Genomic DNA, 22,622 nt, shown 5'->3' with positions numbered 1-22,622 from the left:
TAATAATAATAATAATAATAATAATCATGGGTGATCGGTATCGGTATCGGCAGGAAAAAACCTGATCGGCACATCCCTACTGAAAACTATTAAGAATCAAGAGCAATTTGCTGGTTATTTAACCATCTACATCAGGACACTTGTTAAGTAGTGCAACTTTATCTCTACTGCACACAACAACTGAATTTAATCATATTTTAAAATCATTGGTATCTGTTGTTGCTCTCATGGAACCAACACTACTTTTAGTTTTGGTCTAGTTTTGGGCGGAGACTCTGGCCACGAAAAGAGCTGCTCGTTTACATGAATCAAAATTCTTATAACATTACCATAATTACCCAGTTTGTGACACTGTAAGCCAATTTAAGTGGCTAAATACATTATTGCAAACCAGAATTTTAAACAGTCTAGTTCAGGGGCCCCCAAGTCCAGTTCTCAAGAGCTACCATCCTGTAACATTTAGATGCATCTCTGCTTCAAAATGTCTGAATTCCCTCACCAGCATTCATTCCTCTCTGCAATAGGTTGGTAACGAGCAGTTTATTTGATCCAGGTGTGTTTGAGCAGAGACGCATCTAAAAGTTGCAGGATGATGTCTCTTGAGGACTGGACGTGAGGACCCCTGATCTAGTTTATTTGTGTAGCACATTTCAGCCACAAAGCAGTTCAAATATCATAAAAAACAAAAATAAAAAGTCCTAAAAACATAATCACCAATTGAGAAACCAGTAACAAACATTACATTTTGTCGAGTGCCATCATCAATACACATCGAATATGTTGGTCCATGTTTGATTTATTATTAATCAAAAGTAACTCTAACAGGGTTCTTAGTCTTGATTTAAAGGAACTCGGTGTTTCAGCCGTTTTGCAGTTTTCTGCAAGTTTGTTTTAAATTTCTAAGTGTTATTCAGTTTTAATGCATCAAATTTACATTTTTTTTTTAATATCATGTTGCATCACCAAAAACATCAGAAAATATTTTCTGCAGAATTGCTGCCAATTCAGAGAACAGAGATAAAAAAAGTGACAAAAACAAACAGAACCAGATCACATGATGTTCCACATCATGGGCCCCAGCAGCTAGAACCCTGTGATGTCACTTCCTCCATAAGGAGCTGTAAACAGTTCAGACTGAACTATATGCAGATGATCTCTACTGAGCTGGGATTTCTGGTTCTTTATCTTGAAGTTTATTAGGAAAGTCAAATGAACAGCTGGGTTGTCTTTAATTTGTGTTTTGCTTTAATAACACTAACATCACCTGAAGGTATCAATAATTAATCTTCCTCCTGTGGGCGCTGTGGTGGCGCAAGGGCAAAGAACAACCCACATATGGAGGCCTTGGTCGCTGGGTCGATTCCTGGCCTGGTGACATTTGCTGCATGTCTTCCCCCTCTCTCATTGCCCTGTTTCCAGTTGAACTACTTTCAAATAAAGGCCACTAGAGCCAATAATAATAATTTAAAAAAGAAAAAAAATAATCTTCTTAATGCTGGTTTTTATATTTCAGGTCTTCCCAATTCAGTTTTTTTTTTTTTTTTTTTTCAGTATGGAGGACTTAACAGATCCAGAGCAGGTCAGGACGGATCCTAAATGTGACCGGACGGTGTCTCTGTACGGCTTCCTGAGAGGGGCACATCTGAAAAACAAAGGCCAGGTCCACATCCCAGGTGCGCTCAGCAGAGCTGTGATGTGTTCAGGCCTGAAAACCTTCACACATTCACCCTGGGGGTCTGATCATTTCATCATATGCCTAGGCTCAGAGTGTTTTACCAGTAAGCCATACTGGTGGGAATCTCTTTTCACTTTGAGATTCACTTCTGATTCAATTATGATGCATGTCTCATATCAATGATGCAAAAGCCTGATAAAATGTGACTTGGATGTTCAGACCGCAGATGCTTTGAGAATTATCAGATAAGAATCTGATTTAGTTCCACATATGGAAGTGGCTCAGATCACAGATCGCTCTGATGGGTGCGAAGGTCAGGTAAAGGTCATGTTTGCCTGCTGTGTGAATGTAGCCTAGCACACATAGTTCAATCTAAGTCAAGGCTTTGCATTGGAAAGCTAACCTGCTGCTGTAATGTGGTGTCTGAGGACAGGTGTAGGAGACTTCCAGGTGGGAGACGTGGGCTTCCTGTCCGACCCGTGTCCACTTCCTGACGCTCGGAAGAAGAGAGCTCTGAATGAGAAGGAGCGCCTGCTGTACGCTCCCATGGCGGGGGTTGGGGGGCTGGTTTATGACAAGGACGCCGTCTACATCGACCTGCCTGCCAGCCACGTCAACCAGCTGCAGGTACATGCTGCTTCATGAAAGGTCTGAGCATTTCAGTATGACCACCTGGCCTCTGCTCACTGTCCTGCCTGCTGGGTAACAGGAGGAGGCGCGCCCCACCACGGAGCTGGTCCAGTCTCTCATTGACACACATTCTACTCTGGACACCAAGATGGCTGCCAGTAAGGTGTCTCTGTTCACTGGCTCAGCCACTCTGGACCCGACACACATCAGCCAACACCAACACACCAGGTCTGTTCTCACATGGTGTACTGATGCATCTGTCTGCTTCATGTAAACTCTCTCTCACACATAAACACACACGCACACCCTCGGATACCTATCATAATAATGATACTAATCAACTGTGTGTGTGTTAGGGAGAAGGAGATGCTTGAGGAACAAAGTGTCTGGGATCCCACCACCAACAGAGAGCGAAGGAAGGTGATTTTCACCCAGGAGGAGGAGGAAGATGTCAGCGAGGAAGATGATAGCGAAGGCAGTGACCAGGCTGATGATGAAGATGATGTTGAATGTGAAGAGACGGCAGCAGGTGGTGCTCCACCCCAGAAGAAGCAGAAGCTGAAGGCAGAGACGGGAAGATCAGGAAGCTGTGCTGAGCTGCCGGCGTTTGCAGACAGCGAAGACGAGCTGGAGATGAGTGAAGAGGAAGAGGAGGCAGGAACACCCGGAGACTCTGGTCATAGTTCTGAAGAGAATGAAGAATCAGAGGATGAGCTTACTGATGATGATGATGATGGAGGTGAAGAGCTGGGCAAGCAGCATTCTGAAAAAGAGAGTGAGGAGGAGATGGAGGAGCAGGGTAAATATCCTGGGTCCTTTAGATCTGCTTCAGTTTCCTCCACATGTTCACTGTATTAATATGTTTCTCTTTGAGCCTTTAGATATCGAGTAGCTGAGAGTTTTCTTTACTGATTTATTTATTTATGTTTTATTTTTTCATTTTAATTGCTGCTGTATGCCAGTCAAAGCTATTAGATTTTGTCTCTGAAGGAGACCTGTAAAGGTTCTGACATGCTTCAAATGAAGCCCATGTTCAGTCACATAGATTCAGGACTGTTGTATTCGCTGACACATTCATACTGGGCCCAGGCCACCAGGGACCTCCCCTCCCTCACTCCATCCTCCTGATTGACCCGGTTCTGCCAACAGGATCGGCCACTGACCTGCAGGGACTTTGTGTTTTCTCTTCATGCTTTAACTCTCCGTTCACACTCACAGGGGCTCTCAAATGGAAGGAGGGTCTGCAACAGAAAGCAGCGGAGGCGTTCCTACGGCAACAAGAAGCTGCCCCAAATCTGAGAAAACTTGTTTATGGTTCAGGTACGCAGTCTGGTTTCATTTCTTCAGATAATAAATCCGTCGATTTATGATTGACCCTTTGTGACTCATTTATGAACATCTAGTAGGCCGTGGCAGTCAATCAGTAACAACATATCACCATAAGCATGTGGCCAATAGATAATGCATACGTTTTAATAATCAGTAATTTCACTGAACTCTGACCTCTGCACAGCATTCTGGGGGATGGAAGCAGAGGAAAAGCTTTAGCTGCTTCACCTCTCACAGCCAGCTAAGCAGCTAAGTGTTACCTAGCAACAACCTGTTGAGTAACTTGCTCAGCAGGAATTTCAGGTTTCACTGCCGTGCCTCATAGCTGGTAATAAAAAAAACAAACAAAAAACATAATGAGGAGAGAAAATTGTGGATAAAACAGGAATGGTCACGCCACCAGTTTGGCAATATTTTGGATATTTAAAACAAGAAAATAAGTAATCATTTCATCATATGAAATGTTTATATTGTGATATGTTTTCTAACATCTACACAGTGTGGCTCTCTGAAGGATGTCTCAAACCCACTGGCTTTGTTTTGCAGTTGTCGAGGTGACGGAATCAGAGGAAGAGGAGGAGGAACTGGGAGGGCTGTTCAGAGTCAGCCGACTGCAGAAAAGCAAAAAGCTCCAGGCGAACGCTCTGGACTGCTCCCGTTTCCACGCCGACACTGGCCACGACTGGGATGTCCAAGAGGTCAACTTCTACCTGCTTTGTCCACACTGAGGCTGCTGAGCTGGTGGCCTACAGAATGCAGCCATGTTGATATGGAATGTTGTGTGTTTCAGGTGCTGGACTCCATCAGGGACTGCTTTGTTACGGGGAAGTGGGAGGAGGGCCAGGATGCAGCCACGCTGCTGAAACAAGACGGTAGGAAGAGTTCAGCAACAGAAACTCGCTCTGCTCTACATCATGCTCTTATTAGGGGGAGCACCAATTTCCTTAATTTCAGGAGATTGGTGATTGACTGGAAATTACATGTAAAGCTGATCTCATACACCGATCTTACCTTCCTCAGCAGAAGTCTAAAACTCAATCATAGTTTTCTATTGCTCTGATAGTCCCACCCAACAGTGTTTTTTGGGTGTTTATCTCCGTAGTGCTTCCATTGTGTTCCTTTCTGTCCTGTGATTACTATTGATATTATTCCCACAATACAGAAGATGAACTGATATGAGTGGTCTGTATGCTTTGTTTAGAAGAGCTGTATGGGGACTTTGAAGATCTGGAGACAGGAGAAGTCCATGTGAGCCAGCCTCAGGTACGGGATGCAGCAGCGCCAGATGTGACCGTTTGTGTTTGAAGAACCCAGTTTGTTTTCCTCCAGAGGCTTGCATGTCTTCACATTTTGAACTTCTGTGTGATGTAATGTACCATCAGAACCAATGAAAGAATCCAAAAACAAAACAAGACAGGAAAAATAGTTTAATATAGTTGTAGTTATTCAGGAGGTGTATTTAGCTGTCATGACGGACAGTAATAATCTCATTTACTATTATGTTTCATCCTTTGAAAAGATGCTGAGGTTCTTCAGCTTTTACTGCTGAAGAGCCAGAGGTCAGGTCAGGTCAGCTCTGTGACGGGTTGATGAGGGCTGCTGTCCATCTTCAACTGGAAATACTCATGATGGGACCAGCAGATCAGGGTTTACTGGTGCAGATTGACCATCTCAACAGTTGTCCTAACCCACCGTGTGATCTCCAGGATACACAGGACGACGATGATGATGATGATGATGAAGAGCCCCAGGTGAAGATGGATGATGAAGAGGTTCAAAAGAACAAACGTTTGGAGAAGAAACGCCGACTGAAGGAACGGTTCAACTCCGAGTATGATGACGGAGACGCCACATACTTTGACGACCTGAAGGAGGAGCTGCAGAAGCAGGCAGAGGTACAGCTACCAGTCTGACTGACTGACTGGTTGCTGCTTCCAGTCTGACTGACTGGTTCCTGTCTGTCTTCCTGTTGACACCCAGCTGAACAGAGCGGCGTTTGGGGACATGGACGATGAGAGCAGGGTTCAGTATGAAGGCTTCCGACCTGGAATGTACATCCGGGTGGAAATTGGCTCTTTGCCGTGTGAGTTTGTGACAAACTTTGATGCCCATTATCCCATAATCCTTGGTGGGCTGGGCTCCAGCGAAGGCAACTTAGGATATCTCCAGGTATGTACACACACTGTCAGCTGACAACATGCACCTTTACCCAGATGAAGCAGTGTGTATTATCTTTAGGTGTTTCTAAACCGCCGAGTCCATGGTTGAAGTGTGTTGGATGGAGTTGCTTTCTGCAGCATGGACAAAAAAGGATTCCTAATTAACTGTGTGTGTGTTTGTGTGTGTGAGCCAGATGCGACTAAAGAAACACAGATGGTACGAGCGGATCCTGAAGACGAAGGATCCTCTGATCTTCTCCTTGGGCTGGCGCCGCTTCCAGACCATCCCTCTGTTTCACATGGAAGATCACAACGGGCGCCACCGCCTGCTCAAGTACACGCCACAGCACATGCACTGTGGAGCCTCCATCTGGGGTGAGGCGCTGCTGCTCTGTGCAAAAGAAAGTTCCACTCATCATTGAATCTGTTTGAAACTGATGACAACTGGCTTCATTCAGATTTAATGGTCGCTCTGTGTTTTTCAGTGGATGGGTAGAAACTAAAATTGTCATCTGTTTTTACACATTCAATTGCAATTAATCACTCAGTTTAAGTAATATTCAACATTCTGAACAGAAAACCCACATCATGCCATCACACTTCAAACAGATGAATAGATGGAACAATTTCTCCAGTGAGAAAAATCGCTGACTGTGCAGGATTTCCCCCAGTGGCTTACCCCCCTGCCAGGCTAAGCATTGCTTGTTTTTATTTTAAATATATATATTTATATACCAGTGACCCCAGACTGTATGTGTATTTGCTGTGCTCTGCACTGCGAACTTCACCAGCAGAGCTGAGGTGTTTCTGAAAGACTGGTTTATAGTTGGTGCATTGAACAGATGGGGGCGCACTAATCACTCGTGTGCTGTGGCAGCTGCACCCCTGAAGTTCACCTCAGCGTGGTTTGCATGTGCCGTCTTCCACTCAAACTGGATGATTTGGAAGGCATTGTTGCAGAGAAGCTTCACCTGTATCGGCATTTCTACTAACCCCTCATGTTTCTTCAGATAATACTGCACCAAGGTAATTATCAAATTTAAAAGCCTCAGCATTTCCTCTGCTTGTGCAAGCTCAATGTGAACCACAAATAGCTGTGCTGTTAAAGGTGCAGGTTTAACTTGCAGTGACAATGATACCTCTGTGTGAACAATGGACTATGTGTAGCTTGTGCTTTTGCATCTCAACACGCTCGCCCATCGCTCAACTCTGTCTGCGCTGCAAATTGATAGTTTATTTATAATTTCCCAGGTGATGGTGGATGTCTTGCCCACCTCTTAGTGTTACAGCATTCTGTTTTATTTGCAGCAGCACAATGCCTCAAACTGTACAGAGGGCTCTACTCCACTTGTCAGCCAGATTTCAGTGTGCGGCCGTGGAAGAACGGAAATCGGAAAAATCTGTCCCATTAAGAGCAGGCAACCAAAATCAGTGTCCTCTTTGCACTCTGTCACAAAATAGAAAAAGCTGGTCTAAATGTGACCAGTATTTGTGTTTGATAATCCACTGGCTGATTACTTTGTTTGAATTTTAGCTGAAGTACAAAAAAATGTGTTTTAATTGTGTTTTTGTTTGTCGTTTAAGACTATAGTTTAAAGTATTGTAAACAATATCTTTCAGTAACATAATTACTCAATGTTTTTACATTTCCTGTCAACTTAGCATTTTTAATATGAAAACATGGCGGTTGCCATGGTGCCCTGACCACCAGACTTGACAAGGTTTCTGGGGGAAACCCTGCTGTGGCTCAAATGACTACATATTCAGTTCAAATTAATTTCTGTATTCACATTAAATGTCGTCAAGGAACTTAAAAAAGATCATTTTTATTCAATCATGCATACATTCCAGCTGATCCTAGTTGTCAAACAGTGCAGTGTGCTCAATTAATTGCTCAAAGTAGATTCTAAAGTTTCTAAGGAAACCCAGCAGATATAACCCAGGATAATTAAGACCTTACACGACAGGCAATATTTCAAGTGAATCTGTACTCTGGTAGAAGGTTTTCTATTTTTAAATATCCAAACATTCAAACATTGTGATTTTAAAAGTCCTTTTCTCTGGGCTTGTCTCTTCAAAGGTCCCATCACACCCCAGGGTTCTGGTTTCCTGGCTGTGCAGTCAGTGACTGGATCTAAGGTAAGACTGACTCCATGTTGATAAACTACAATCTGCTCTAGATTCTCAATATATTTCACAATCTCTATTTTCCAGGTTTGGTAAAAAAAAAATTCTTGATTCCTTTAAAATATGTTTTTAGCTGTGCAGTTTTCATACTCCCTTTTTTTTTTTTTTTTTGTCTGCAGGCCAGTTTTCGTATCGCGGCCACTGGAGTCATTCTGGATCTGGACAAGTCAGTGACTATAGTGAAGAAGCTCAAGCTGATTGGATATCCATTCAAGATCTTTAAGAATACCTGCTTTGTTAAGGTGGGAACATGTTCTGTGTATTTACACACACCAGCTCACCAGCAGGCCTACTGTGTCCTTGTAGCAGGTCTAATGTTTCTCTGTTGCTCAGGGAATGTTCAACACTGTGCTGGAGGTGGCCAAGTTTGAAGGAGCCTCGGTGCGAACCGTGTCAGGCATCAGGGGTCAGATCAAGAAGGCTCTGTCTTCACCTGCAGGAGCTTTCAGAGCCACATTTGAGGACCGACTGCTCATGAGTGGTGAGTGTTTCTATGGTGCACAGCTACTACTCATCTTCATCTCTACTGTTTGGTTTAGAGACTCTGAGGAATCCTAGCTGGGATCCTCTTCAGATGAGATGTGCAAACATTTCTAAAGTATGTATCAATTAACTGTGCTCTCAGGATCACACACACTTTCTACAAACAGAAAGTGTGTTTCTCTTTGCAGAACAGTTGAAGTAAACTCTGAGTTTTCTTCAGCTGCAGTGAATTCACCCTGCTGCTGTGTCCTCCAGACAGATACATCCACAACATACCAGATCAGTGCTGCTGAGTGGAAAAGTCAGTGTGACGTGCACACTGTGTGTTTTGGTTTGTGTGTGCAGACATCGTATTCCTACGCTCCTGGTACCCAGTGTCGGTCCCTCAGCTCTACAACCCCGTTACCTCTCTGCTGCTCCCTGCTGGTCAGAAGGACAGCTGGTCAGGCATGAGGACCCTGGGGCAGCTCAAACATGACCTGGGCATCCGCAACAAACCCAACCCTGACTCTCTGTACAAGGTACAACACACATCCTGGCAGCCTTCTGAACAGGTTGTCAAGGAGACGGAACATTTCATTCACTCAAACCTAGTCTGTTGCAGGGCTCCTCAACTCCAGGTCTCGAGGGCCCGTGTCCTGCAACATATAGATGTGTCTCTGCTTCAAAACACCGGAGTAATATAAAGTCATTAGCAGGAATACTGAGGAGGGGATTCAGGCTGCTGGACACAGGCCCTCAAGTCCTGGATTGAAGACACTGGTTCTCCCATGACCCAACTCTTGGGCTGTTATTCAGCAAGATGAGTTTTGAGGGAAGTGCGTCTTCCCAGTCATGTATATGCTTTATGCTACAGCCACATACACCAGTATGCAAGTTGCTTGGCAACCTATGGTTAAGTGTCTTTAAAATGTGACAGGAGGAAGCTGGAATCAAACCTGTAACTTTCTGATTGCAGAAGAACTGCTCTATCGCTGATCCACAGTCAGTTCAGAATGGATAAACTTTAATATTTAATTTTTGACACGAAAATGAAAAGTCTTAGGATATTTTCCTACCTGGTACATCGGTAGACTCTGGTTGATTGGGCACCACAGCTGGTACAGTTCTCTTCCACAGGGTTTTCTGTGGAAGATGTGTATATAAATATATATATATATAGGATAACATTTCCCTGATGTAGTGATTGGTTGTGAATCTCCATGTGGTTCCCTTCCAGCCGGTGGTTCGAGCTCCACGCCGCTTCAACCCCCTCCATATTCCCAAGGAGCTTCAGAAGGCCCTCCCCTTCAAGAGCAAACCCAAACAGCAGCAGCCCAAAGGAAAGACCCCCAAGGACCTCCAGAGGCCCAGCGTGATCCGAGAGCCGCATGAGAGGAAGGTGAGCACAACCGGACTGGATTGAAAAGGATTTCCACAAATTTATCTGTTACTTCAACTTCATTTAAGCTCCATATTGTATTTATTAAGACAAATCTGTTTTTATGTGAACTTCGGTATCTGACAATAAATGTCAGTGTACTTTGGCATCGTCTGGCCTTGTCTAGCAACGGTCCGGTCCCAACCTGTACTGTTCAGAAGCATCAATGCTACAGAATAAGATGGTAACACTTTATTTGACGGGGTGTGCATAAACATGACATAACGTTTCATGAACATGAAGGAGTCTTTATGAATGTCTGACTGGTGTCATGAAGTGTCATTCAGTAAATAAAGACACTTTAATGCAAAGTTGGCATTTTTAATGGACTTTCAAGGCAACTTTTAAAGCAACTCTGCATTAAAAGTGTCATTATATACCGAATGACACTTAATGAGAACATTCATAAAGACTCCTTCAAATAAAGCGTTACCAATAACATTTGTGGTTTATAATGCATATTATAATGAATATGGCAAAAAGCATATTGCCTGGCATTTCTTTATTACAAGATTCAGGTGAAAAATCTTATTTCAGTGAAGATATAAGGAGGGAGTGCTAAGCTAATATTTTAAGCTGTGTAATTGATTGATATGGCAATTATTTTATGGTATAATTTCATTTGGTATAGTGTAGGATTGCACAATATAAATGGCATAAGGGAGAAATGATAGAAATTTGTAGAGATCTGTAGTCTACAGGTTAACCATGGTAATGCTTGTTGATGACGTAACCAGCCTGTAACCGGCTGCATCGAAGCAGAGCGAGGGGGAAGCAGCATGGCTGAGAGTACAAAGAAAGGGCTTGTTAAAAGGCAGGTGCAAAAACATCAGTTATCTGGATCTGGTTCAGGTTTAACCACCGTTGGTCTTAGGGAGACTCTCAGGAGGAATGGGGTCAAAAAAAGTGAGGGGTAAAAGCGAGGGCGAAGTCAGTGCAACCCCTACAGGAGGCGCTCAAGGTAAAGCTTGCTGAATCCAGTGGACCCCATTTCTTAACACTCCCAGGGTTAGGGGAGATATCATGCTTAGACAGTGAGGAAGCACCGTAGGGCTGGGTGGTGACGGTCTGATGGTTTTTCCAAAACACCCTGTAGCACAGTGCAACACCACAGGACCTCAGAGTAAAACAGTTGTGAGGTTTTAATGGCCCTGTATCTTAAGCAGGGTTAAACAGTGAAACCAGGAGCAGGAAAGTCTAGTCTGCAGTGTGTGGAAGAGATAAAATACAAGCATTAAATCAGGGTTTCCCCCTGCGAATGGCAGCCCCCAGGCCCACCAGCCAGGCTAAGCATAGCTTGTTTTTGTTTTTATTTTTAAAAAAACCTGATGGCAGAATTATTCCAAAAGGGTGGGTTTGTAGTTGATGCATTTAACAGGTCACAAAGCCAGATCACACCACTGGCACCTCCTTTCACTCAAACTTAGATATAACCTGTAGTTGTACTTTCAGAGGTACGCACTGAGCGTACAGTGACAATGATTTACCTTGACTGAACACAGAATTATGTGCAGTGTTTACATCTCAACACATTGAGATGTAAACACATCTGTGTCTGCGCGGATTAAGTCCATGCACATGTTCCTTGGCTAGACAGTGTGTTAGTGGTTAAGCGGTTCAGTGTGTATAGCAGATGTTTGCTGTTGCGACGGAAAATGACCTCAGGAGGGAAGCACGTCAAAATGCATCAACACAACAAATCTAATATGGTTCTGGTTCTGGTCTCGCTGTTGGACCACTGCTACTCGCTACTGGTGATAATATTTCACAGACGTAGTGCCGTTCAACCTGCAGTGAAATCTCACACAAACGTCTGTTTAAAGCTGCAGCATGTAACTTAAAAAAAAAAAAAGATTTTTCACTTCTATTAAAACTTTCACTATGTCCTAACATAAGACAGATGATGTCTGAAAAATAATCGATCTCCTCTGCCTCCTCCCTGTGTTCTTCAGAATTACTCCGCTCGGTCAGAAACAACCAATCAGAACCAGCATTAATCAGCCATGCTCTCAGGAAGTTTTGATTCAGTAAAACTCAGGATTGTTTATTTTGATGCAACCTGCGTTTGACTTTGAATGAATGTTTCTTTTTTCACTTGACATTATTTGATGCACGCAGTGTTATGATATTTACTTGACTCGTGAATAATTTATGGAACTGAGAGCCTTACTGTTAAATTTTATTTTACTGATTGCAGGTTTTTCAGTTGTCCTTTAGACTGAGTAGTTGCTGTATTGTCTGCAAGTATTTTGTATGTTTTATGTCTAAATTAGGTGAATTTATTACCAGATCATTTTTCCGTTTTGCCAGATCACATAGTAACATTTATACCTAAAGTGAAAAATTAAAAGCCAATCCATGTGATCAGTGGTGATCTGCAGCAAAAAACCTGGTCGGCGCGTCCCTAACGTGCATGGTTTGGTAAAGAGATGAAGACAAAACCTCAAATATTCAGTTGACCAATCCCTTGCTGAAAGTGAGTTAATGACATTCCTCTTAAACAGGATTTTCATTCTGTCTATAAAGTCTGAGTGGGTTCCACTGATATCAGCATTGGGTTATCTCTTTTCAAACACTAACCCTAACCCAGCTTATTGGCTTGTCCTCATGTTAAAAGATGACAGTTTCTTCTGGCCCTCTAGGTGGCAGCACTTCTCCATGCTCTGAGCACAGTCCACAATTACAAGAGGAAGAATGCCCACAAGGTGCAGCACGCCAAACACAAAGAGTTCCTCCAGCAAAAGGAGAAAGACGAGGAGGCTAAGCTGAAGAGGCAGAGGGAGGCTAAGAAGAAACTGTACAGAGTGATGGGTCAGAAGGACCAGAAGAAGCAGCGCTCCAGCCTGAAGGGAGCGCCCAGCGACCTCTAGCTCCCTCACTGGACCTGTGTGTCTGAACTCTGGAGAAATATGACGGACTGTTTTTATGTCTCCCTGGAGACAAGTAAGACCTGGTGTGAGCTCAGATCTTCTGTTTAGGTCTGCACATTATGGTCTCTGGTTTCATGACAATACTACAACTTTGTTCTACAGTGGAATAAAGAACTGCAACATCAGTATGAAGTGTGGATTTTTGAGACCAGTGCACTTATAACCTATGCAAATAGATACTGATTGTTGAATCTTAAATTTTTACTGTTTATGGTCAGATGATATAACTATCTGACCATAAACATTTAGAAATGGCTCAAAGTGAGCCACTGTACCAATCTAATGTTGGTAAGATCCTTGTTACAAAGGCAGAAGCTCTGCCATATAGCATTTTATTTTTATTTTATCATGGAACACAGTTTGGTGTAACAGCTGGGTGCTCTGTGTAGAGCTCATTGCATCAGGGGCTTATCTTTAAAGCCACCATCTGAGATACTGATGGACACAACCTGTTTAAACAAAAGATTTCACCTTTTACAAACTACTCTCTCTGATTGGTTGGCTTCAGTGGCCTGATGAGGCTCTGCCCACTTTCTACATTACCTCTGCTGAGATAAAGTGACCTTAACATGAAATAAGAAATACAGTTTCACCAAAACAGGAGCAAACTTTAGCTTCAGTGACCAGTGTTGTGACTGAACGCTTATGGTCAAAAATATTACTTCATATTTTATTTCTTCTTTGTCCTTATCACTATCGCTATTCTGTGACAGCTAGATCCTTGTATCTGAACAAAAGACAAATTGTCAGCAAAAATAATTACACATAGAATTGTGAACAGCAAATAGATCCTAAAGGATAAACTTCAGAGTTAACTTAATGAAAATACTAAAAAAAAAAAAGAGAATTGAGAAGAAATCACTCAAGTGGAACCATTCTAGGTGCATATGTATCGTATAAATAAGGGTGTTATGGGGGTGGTTTAAAAAAATAAAAATTTCAAACTGAAAATTTACTTGCCGATTCATTGTTCAGCAACTTCATGAAATTTACAACTGAATTGAAATTGCTTTACATTTTGTAAAATTTGGTTTGACTGAAAAATAATTTGTGAATAAAATATTTTCCCCATTAAAATGAAGTGATTATTTAGAAAACCCTCTTTTATTAAAAATAAAAGCACGAAATGTAAACATTTTCACCGACAAGGGACCAGATTGATTTTCTTGTGGACCAGTGTGATTTATTTGGTATCACAAATAAATCAATCTGGTTTTCCCGGAAGTTGGCTTATGTCAAAAAGTTGCTTTTATTTTGAAGGACTGTGATCGGAAGCCATGGTTGGCCCCTACCAGTAGTTTCAGTAGGAAAAGTTTGAAGGAACGTAATTATCCTTTGGGCGTTCAGAAGGATAGCTGGGCTCTTCTCACGGCTTGCTTGGCTTCCAATGGCTCCGACAAATGTCCGATATCAGCTCTGCGCAGCTACGGGAGCAGGTAGGTCCTCCACCCGGCACTGTCACATGGTTCTCTGTTAGCTTGGAGCTAAACTCTGATGTGATGCAACTGCTTTGCAGTTGACAGATCAGCTGAAACCACATGTTAATATTCAGGTCTCCAGCCCAGCAGAACACACAGGATGACCGACTCGTAGAAGCGTTTAGGTCAAATCAGAGTCGGGTTAAATATTCATACTCAGGGTTTGTTTACTGTGCTGCATGTTTTAAAATAAACTGTTTTGTTGCAGTTGGTATAGATATGATGTTGGAGATCCGAAGGAAATTTTCCTCCTTGACGGACAATAAAGTTTTATATCTTATTTCTCACATCGACACTGATACTTTGATTTGTGTAAATTTGTTTTATTATTGTTGATAATGTGGCTTCCATGTCTCCTTAATTTCTTTCATTACTCCTATAATTAATTGAGATATGTATTATAACGTATGCTTTGAGTGTAGTCTATGTTCTGTTTCTATTATTGATAACAATTAATTAAAAATAATAATTAATGGCACCATTAAACTCCAGAACTGAGGGGTGTGATACTTCTTAACATAGCCTTAATGTTTTGTTTTAATTATTATTATAAAATCTTTAATTCTGGTAACTGTTAAAACAATAAGAAACCACAATACGACTAAACTGAATTAATTGTACTTTAACTGAAACCATATATTGACGAAAAATTAATTTAACTAAAAAAGACTTTTTGCTGCTAAATTATTGAAGACATATTAGCTCAGATAGTAAATGGACTGTACTAGTATATAGGTTTTATCAAGCCATGACATTCAGTCACTCACACACACATTCACACACTGAATGTGTGTGTACATATATTCAATGTGTACACACACATTGAAAAGTTTGCATACCTTGCCACACATGGCAAGCAATGCATGGCATAGCTTGCCATGCACAGAGAGCGTTCATGGCAAGCTACTGGATAGTAACCATAGCTGCCATGCACCACCACCAGCAGGCTTGGCGGGTGAAGAGTCTTACCACACAACAACAGAGGCAGACAGAGCCCCAAATTGAACCAACAACCCACCATCGTCCTTCAGCGACAAAGATATTTATTTTTAATCTGTTCTTCAACCAACAAATCGGTATGGATATTCTATCCATTCAGATTTCCAGAGTTTCAGGAACTCCTGATCATTCATGGATACTCTTCAGAATTGTGGACGCTGATCTGCGGTTCAGCTCTAACTGTGGTTTAGGACGAGCTGAGCCATGCTGAGGGAACCAAGCCAGCGTTCTTATTGCAGAGTACTGCCTGTGTTTTTCTGTCCAGGCTGCAGCTCTCCAGTGGAGTCAGAGCTGCGAGTTTTGCTGCAGAAAAGGATTATGGTCCTAGATGGCGGAATGGGAACGATGATCCAACAAGAGAAGCTGGAGGAGGAAGATTTCAGGGGAGAAGAGTTTAAGGAGCATCCTCTACCTCTGAAGGGCAACAATGACCTCCTGAGCCTCACACAGCCAGCCATCATTTATAACATACACAAGGTAGTCCATGCAGATGGATCCAGATGTTGTCCTGTCTGATGCTGGACATGTGGTTTCTTTGACTAGACCAAAGTGCTGCAGCGTTGTCCATGGTGTGTTTCCAGGAGTACCTGCAGGCCGGAGCTGACATCATTGAGACCAACACATTCAGCAGCACATCCGTCGCCCAGGCAGATTATGGACTGGAGCAGCTGGTATGAGCAGCACACGGCTCCTGCTGCCAACACAAAGGTCATGCACACAGAGAGACAAGAGTTCACTGATTAACCACTGATGAGCTCATTCTGAGAAATTCTCCGGGATCTGTTTCTACATACCAGAGCTTATCAGAGTTTATCAGAGCTGACCTGTGAGCTTGCTCCTGATGGCTAAAAGCTATTTTTTCCCTTTTGTTCTGTACAACCTCAGTCAGTTTTAAGTTGATAACTGGCTCTACTTAGTGTGTTATCTACTTCTCATTCAATAAATTAAATAAAAGCTGATTTGGATGCAGCAAAGTTGGTTTTTCAGTAAAAGTCTGGATTGACATGGTTCTACTTGTCATTAAAGTGTATTTGTAAAAAGACAAATATTCTGAGTTCTACTTAACATCTTTTGTTGTAAGAAAATGATGTCAATAATAATTTCACACTGAATAAAAATAAAAAGTTTAATAAACAAATTTGTAGCTGTTGAGCTGCAGCTGGGGGCCACAAAATCAGTCCAACTGCCACATATGACCCCTGGAAGTGTGAAGCATTACAAGTAATATTATTTCTTGATTGTTGTAATAATTATCCTGTTGAATTCTTCTAATTTATTCTGATTCCAGTGAATCTACTGGTTTGAGTCTATGAAAAGCTTTATTTTAATGTAGTTGTAACTGAATTGTACTTAATAAACTGGATTGAAAAGAATACATATTATATGCATATAGATATAAAGTGGACCTGTTTGGACCTGTTGATATGGAGAGTTCTAAACCAATAGGTCTGGAGTAGTTGAACCAGTGGAAACTACATCATGTTTCACAGTTAGTCAGTAAATATATGCTCTGTTTTATTATGGAAAACATTAAGGAGCTACTGCTGCCATTAACTTCGTACTTACCATCCATGAGCATCCATTGTAAAGTCAAGGTCATAATCTAAGCGATTGTTACTACGTGTTCATCCAAGAAGAACGAGCACTGCGAGTCTATGACTCCATGCAATCTGCTGGGTTTCCTTACATAGAAACCTTTTAACCAACCTGAATAATAAACTGAATTTAATGCACCGTTTGAACAAAGATCAATTGACTTTATTTTTCTTTGAAGTGCCTTCAGATGATGTGTTGTTAATTGGCACCATATAAATAAAGTCAATTGAAGGTGTGAAAGAAGAATAAAGAAATCTGTGTTATGTGTTGAAATGTGGTCAGGATAAGAACATGAACACCGTTCATCACCAGTCAGTGTGCTGGTTTGTCTGGTTTAAACATACCAGAACAATTGGAGCAGGTTTTCCTGTTTGGACTCTGGAATTGTTCTTTTTAAATGTCGACTAATTCAATATTAAAGCTAACTGAAGACAATGTGCTACCACTTTGTCTTCAGTGCTAACACTAGTGGCATGCCTGTTCCATGCCACCTGTTCAGTGTGTGAGACATGAGCATATGGAAGCATGTGCAACATGTGGCTAATGTAGCTGTAACTTTAGTCATTTATTCTGTATTAGATGAGCTTAATGTGGGTCATGTTGTTGCTTCAGAGGGTAACTGTGTTTGTTGTGCAGGCCTATCGCCTCAACAGGGCGTCAGCAGAGCTGGCAAGGAAGGCAGCCGATGACGTCACCAAACAGTCTGGTTAGCTGAACCTCCTGTCTGCTGCAGTGATGGTCATACATCAACTCAGGGGTTCCTCATGGGATTAACGTGTCCTGTGTGTGTCCTCAGGTTGGAAACGCTACGTGGCCGGGGCGCTGGGCCCCACCAATAAAACCCTCTCTGTGTCGCCGTCTGTGGAGAAACCAGATTTCAGGAACATAAGTAAGAATTTATCATTAGTGTAAATCTGCCTACATCAGGCTGACCTCGACCTGAGTCACTGTACAAGGAGACCGGTGAGACGGGATACCAGGTCACCATGACTACGCTGAAGAATAGCCTCACCTCCCAAAGGCCACAGCAGGGAACTGATCCAGAAGCAGAATCTTCCTTATTGTTTGCCTTTGTAGCTGTTGTCCTTACTGCTGTTTGGCTTTGTGACTCCAGCGTTTGATGAGCTGGTGGCAGCTTACACAGAGCAGGCTCGAGGTCTGCTGGACGGCGGAGCAGACATCCTTCTGGTAGAGACCATCTTTGACACGGCCAACGCCAAGGTAATGTTCCTTTGCTTAAGTCCTGGCATCAAGTTGTCTAATTTGTTAAAAACATCTTAAACATACATAACAAAACATTATACAACTTCAGTGGTTAATGCTCTGCAGATGTTGTAATGTGTGGTATTTGTTAATCATACAGTTTTTCTTATTGTAGTTTCATGATGCTGTCTTCCTGTCTGTCCTCAGGCTGCTCTGTTTGCCATCGACCTTCTCTTTGAAAAGTCCTATGAAAGGAAGCCCATATTTGTACGTCATTTTCACTATATTCTTATAATCTTAACTGAAGATCATAAGATTCCAGATGGAAACTTTTTGAATCTGTGAAACTTGTCAAACATGTTATTTATGTGCATCTACAGAAGTGATGCTCTTATTTCAGTTTATCTGCATCACTGCATTTTTTTAAATCTGCTGCTGCAGATAAAAATAATAAAACTGAGGTACAAATGTTTGTGTTTCTGCTAAAACAGCTAACAGGAACTTTTGCATCTGTTAAATCAGATTTAGACACAAAATAGAAATAAGTATTTTCCAGTGCATCTCACAGCTCCAGATGAGTAATTAACCTCACAGGTAAACAATGTAATCTGACTCACCACTGATGACCAAACAGAACATTTATGTGTTTCATCAATTACTTGTTAAAGTTCCAGGGGATTACTTGGAAAATTACTCCAAAAGTACTCCTAAAGGAGTTTTATGGTACAGTACAGGACCTATGACCATAAGGTATGTTGTCATGACTACATTGTGAGGTGTTTTTGGGATGGTCCAGATCTCGGGAACCATTGTGGACCGGAGCGGCCGGACGCTGTCTGGTCAGACGGGCGAGGCATTTGTAGTGAGTGTGTCCCATGCAAAGCCGCTGTGGTGAGTTGACCTGTTGGAGAATCAACATGAGGTGATGTGGGATGAACACAGACAGGAGTCAGATGTGAGCCTCGCTGTGTTGCAGTATTGGTCTGAACTGTGCGCTGGGGGCAACAGAAATGAGGCCTTTCATTGAGGCGATTGGGAAAAGCACATCAGCTTTCATCATCTGTTATCCTAATGCAGGTAACCCATAACAACATCTAGTCCATAGTGTTGGCATGGTAACCTGTCTTCAGATACAATGCTGGTGATTTAATGAATAACTGAAGGCTTCTGTGAGATGTCGACAGGTTCTCTGCAATCAATCGAAACGGTTTACTTTTCATTAAAGGACTTGCAGCTTTGACCTGTGTTCTACTTCCTGTTGCCTTGTTTGTTGGACCACCCAGTCCATTTATTGATGAGGTCAGGGGTAATCTTAATAACAGTTTGTGTTCTTTTTTTTTGTCAGGGCTTCCCAACACGTTTGGAGGATATGATGAAACACCTCAAGTTACAGCCTCCAGTCTACAGGTCCTGATCAGTTTCCACACCGATGTTTAGAAGAAGCAGTTGCCCCAATCATTAGCACCCTGATAAAGATGTGCAGCTCAGCCTTAAGATATATGATTGCTGTGTTAACTGTTACCACAAGACGCCATGTTGTGTTGTAGTTCAGGTAAACAGAAGATTTTCCAACCTCTTTTCCCATCCCACTCAGTGAGGTGGGTCCTGCTGCAGGCTCTTTCATCACAGTTCCACTTGTACTTTAAGAATAGTTTTCTTCTACTATGGAGCTATTCAAGTTCAGGCTAGAAGCTATTTCTTTACAGCCATTTCCCAACTTGCAAAGGTCAACACATGTCCTCTTGTTTTTTTCTGTAGTATTATTAATTGAATGAAAATGTAATTGTATTAATCACACTCTGATGTTGTGATTAATCACGATTACTTGCTATGCCTAACTTTGCAAGCTTGACATATAAATATGCACACAGTTGTGGTTCTTGCAGGAATGGTTATTTTCTAGTTCTTGAGTGCCCCACCCCTTTCTGATGCTGCCCTCAGTAACTGCCTATACCGCCCTTATCACTGATCAAAAGTCCTAAAGCCTGGAAGAATTTCTGTTGAGCTGTTAGTCGTTTCCTTTCTAAGGCTGGTGTAGCATTCTGAGTGTCCAACTAGATGTATTTAAATTCCACTTTAACTTAATTAAAACAGAAAGGATTTTCTAAGGATGAGGTAGTGACGACATAGCTCCAGAATTTGGGCAATATGTTCATTTTGATTATGTGATAAGTTATTATTGATTTTATCAGCCATCTGCCATTTGGTGCTGAGTAATAAATCAGACTTTGCTCATACAAGTGTTTTTTATATTTCTGGCAAATCTTCTTTTTAAAAAGATGATGACATCATCATCATAGAGACGTGCTAGGTTCAGTTGTCTGCATGCGTTCCGTAGTCAGAGGCTCTGTAGCTAACATGAATAACTCTGGTGATGGCGAGTGGATCGTTTCAGGATTCAACAAGAACTACTTCAGGTTGATAAAATGTTCCAGAAAGATAATTGATATTTTCTGTTTCTGTAGAGTTTTGAGACTTCATCTGTCACCTGCCTTACTTTAACACAAACTTCTGATTTTAGGTTTAAATGTAACAAAAAATAATAATAATAATCTGTGTGATGTTGCACTATCACTGGGTGCCTGAATGCTGCTCAAGTGTCATGTCTCACAGGATTTTGCAGTGGATGGACTGGTGAACATAGTGGGGGGATGCTGTGGGACCACCCCATCACACATCAGGTCTGTGTGATTTTTCTGACAGCTCAGTGTTTGTCTGATTGTTCATGTTTACGTGATCCTTCTTCCTCCTCCTCACACAGAGCCATAGCCGAGGCAGTTAAGCAGTGCCAGCCAAGAGTTCCTGCTGCTGATTCTTTTAAAGACTATTTGCTTCTCTCAGGTATAAATGTTTCCAGTATCATCACTTACTCAGAGAACTTTCCATGATATGCCTGATAACTGATTCAGTTTTAGTGCTTCATAGGTTCACAGTATAAATAAAAACTAAGTTGAGGTTATGGAAGGGTTCAGTGGGATCTCTGCCAGTACAAAGTCTCTCATCTCTTGTTGAAAGGAGTGTGAAAGACGAGATCTCAGATGCGAGACCTGACTCTTTCAAGAGTCTGTGTTTACTTTTCCTTGTTTTCAAAGGCATTTCTTACATTATAATAAGATCATCCTGCACCACACACTGCATGATGATCGGTTACGAAATCACCAGCGACAATCTTAGATCGGCCAACTTTCTAAGATTGTTGGGGAAGTGAAGCTTTTATTTGTTTACTTATTTCATTTATTTATTTCATTTACAGTTTAAAATGCATGTCACATGTTGGCACAAGCAAAAGCTCTGGATGAAAAGGAGTAGTCTGAAGAAAACAACGTTTTGTAGTCTACCTCTTCTCCCAAAAGTCAATCTACTGCACCACAAGCATCAGTCAGCCGTTGTTGAAGAAGATTTTAGGTTAAAATATTTCTTAAGAAAACTCTTTTGGCTCGATCTCCTTCAATCCCAGGTTCTCCCGGCAGGGCGCGTATAGCCACACAAAAACAACAATGAGTGCAGACGTCACAGAATTGCAGTTTAATCCAATAGAAGACAAAGCATAAAATTACAACAGAAACTGCAGACCAACAGAGACATACATTCATTTACCTGACATAAATGGAAAGAAAAAGAAAGAAAGAAAGAAAGAAAGAAAAGCAAAGACGTCCAAAGACATCTTTGGAGAATTGCAGGAGCAAATCTAATTTGTTACTTCTGTGTAGAAAGTTTTATAGTAAAAGGCGTATTCTTATCTTTAATTATTTCAAATAAGGCGTATCTTTGCTCATCCAACCAGGAGCTATCTCTGACCCTTTCACTAAAGCCAGGAACTCCTGCTGTTTTACGGCTTTTCACAGATGAGTGTGAAAAGCTGGAACTTCTCCTGATTGTTTCCCAGACAGACAAAGGGCAGTTCAAAAGATCTTAGCAAACCATCTGCTGTAACTACAGGTAACATAAAGGTCAATAGGCCAGAATAAGTTACTGATTTTAAAACTATAATTAGGCTATTTCAATCAAGACATGTTAAGTTTTAAAACTAGCTTATTTAAATTTATTTTCTTAACACCGTCCATACAAACACATCATTAAACACAAAGTACGCAATGTACATGTAAAGATAACACGGAAAAAAACATGATCTTTGTAATGATTCTGCACTCTACTGAATGAATATACTTCATCATACATTGAAAGAAAATTATACTTTTTTCTTCTCTTAAAGGCAAAAATAGATCTACTCTCTTTGCTTTCTGTAGACAGTTTGTCCCACAGATTTGTTCTATAATAAATCTGTTATTGCAGTCGGTGGCACTCAGGCATTATTTGAAGCTTAAATTTTAGGCCTGTCACGATAAACAATAAATCAATTAATCGCACGATAAATTAAACCTATTGACCTCATTTTAATTATCGGCTTCATCGTCTCTTCCAGCCTTTTTTCTTCCTCTTAATGACACTGAATGAAAAAAGGCCCAACTCCGGTGCTCTCCACTGACCCTCCATTCTCCATTTCCTTAGTGTAATGTCCAGCGCACACTACAC

At 41.6% G+C, this 22,622-nt stretch overlaps 2 protein-coding genes across 5 annotated transcripts in view; both read left to right on the top strand.

The window, feature by feature from the left end:
* The window catches only part of bms1 (BMS1 ribosome biogenesis factor), a 39,514-nt gene extending 26,576 nt beyond the window's left edge, over positions 1–12,938 (top strand). For all 4 annotated transcript variants that reach the window (XM_016662650.1, XM_007575581.2, XM_007575582.2 and 1 more), the window contains 17 exons: positions 1,552–1,673; positions 2,109–2,302; positions 2,385–2,533; positions 2,662–3,104; positions 3,524–3,625; positions 4,181–4,332; positions 4,425–4,506; positions 4,836–4,897; positions 5,341–5,529; positions 5,615–5,803; positions 5,988–6,168; positions 7,874–7,932; positions 8,100–8,222; positions 8,314–8,461; positions 8,809–8,984; positions 9,683–9,844; positions 12,526–12,938. In XM_016662650.1, coding sequence (XP_016518136.1) covers positions 1,552–1,673; positions 2,109–2,302; positions 2,385–2,533; positions 2,662–3,104; positions 3,524–3,625; positions 4,181–4,332; positions 4,425–4,506; positions 4,836–4,897; positions 5,341–5,529; positions 5,615–5,803; positions 5,988–6,168; positions 7,874–7,932; positions 8,100–8,222; positions 8,314–8,461; positions 8,809–8,984; positions 9,683–9,844; positions 12,526–12,753 — 2,761 coding nt within the window. In that variant the 3' untranslated portion in view covers positions 12,754–12,938. The remainder of the gene's footprint in view (positions 1–1,551; positions 1,674–2,108; positions 2,303–2,384; positions 2,534–2,661; positions 3,105–3,523; positions 3,626–4,180; positions 4,333–4,424; positions 4,507–4,835; positions 4,898–5,340; positions 5,530–5,614; positions 5,804–5,987; positions 6,169–7,873; positions 7,933–8,099; positions 8,223–8,313; positions 8,462–8,808; positions 8,985–9,682; positions 9,845–12,525) is intronic.
* Positions 12,939–14,063: 1,125 nt separating this feature from the next.
* Positions 14,064–22,622, top strand: part of mtr (5-methyltetrahydrofolate-homocysteine methyltransferase) — a 28,848-nt gene continuing 20,289 nt past the window's right edge. The window contains exons 1-12 of the mRNA XM_007575580.2: positions 14,064–14,249; positions 15,556–15,767; positions 15,872–15,961; positions 17,523–17,592; positions 17,683–17,775; positions 18,001–18,107; positions 18,297–18,356; positions 18,886–18,980; positions 19,066–19,166; positions 19,435–19,496; positions 20,703–20,770; positions 20,851–20,930. Of these exons, the coding sequence (XP_007575642.1) occupies positions 14,201–14,249; positions 15,556–15,767; positions 15,872–15,961; positions 17,523–17,592; positions 17,683–17,775; positions 18,001–18,107; positions 18,297–18,356; positions 18,886–18,980; positions 19,066–19,166; positions 19,435–19,496; positions 20,703–20,770; positions 20,851–20,930 (1,087 nt within the window). The 5' untranslated portion in view covers positions 14,064–14,200. The remainder of the gene's footprint in view (positions 14,250–15,555; positions 15,768–15,871; positions 15,962–17,522; positions 17,593–17,682; positions 17,776–18,000; positions 18,108–18,296; positions 18,357–18,885; positions 18,981–19,065; positions 19,167–19,434; positions 19,497–20,702; positions 20,771–20,850; positions 20,931–22,622) is intronic.

This window comes from Poecilia formosa, unplaced genomic scaffold (genome assembly GCF_000485575.1).
Source record: "Poecilia formosa unplaced genomic scaffold, Poecilia_formosa-5.1.2 Scaffold382, whole genome shotgun sequence".
Taxonomy (NCBI): domain Eukaryota; kingdom Metazoa; phylum Chordata; class Actinopteri; order Cyprinodontiformes; family Poeciliidae; genus Poecilia; species Poecilia formosa.
The sequence above is the reverse complement of the archived record's forward strand: the minus strand, read 5'-3'. Positions and strand labels throughout refer to the sequence as shown.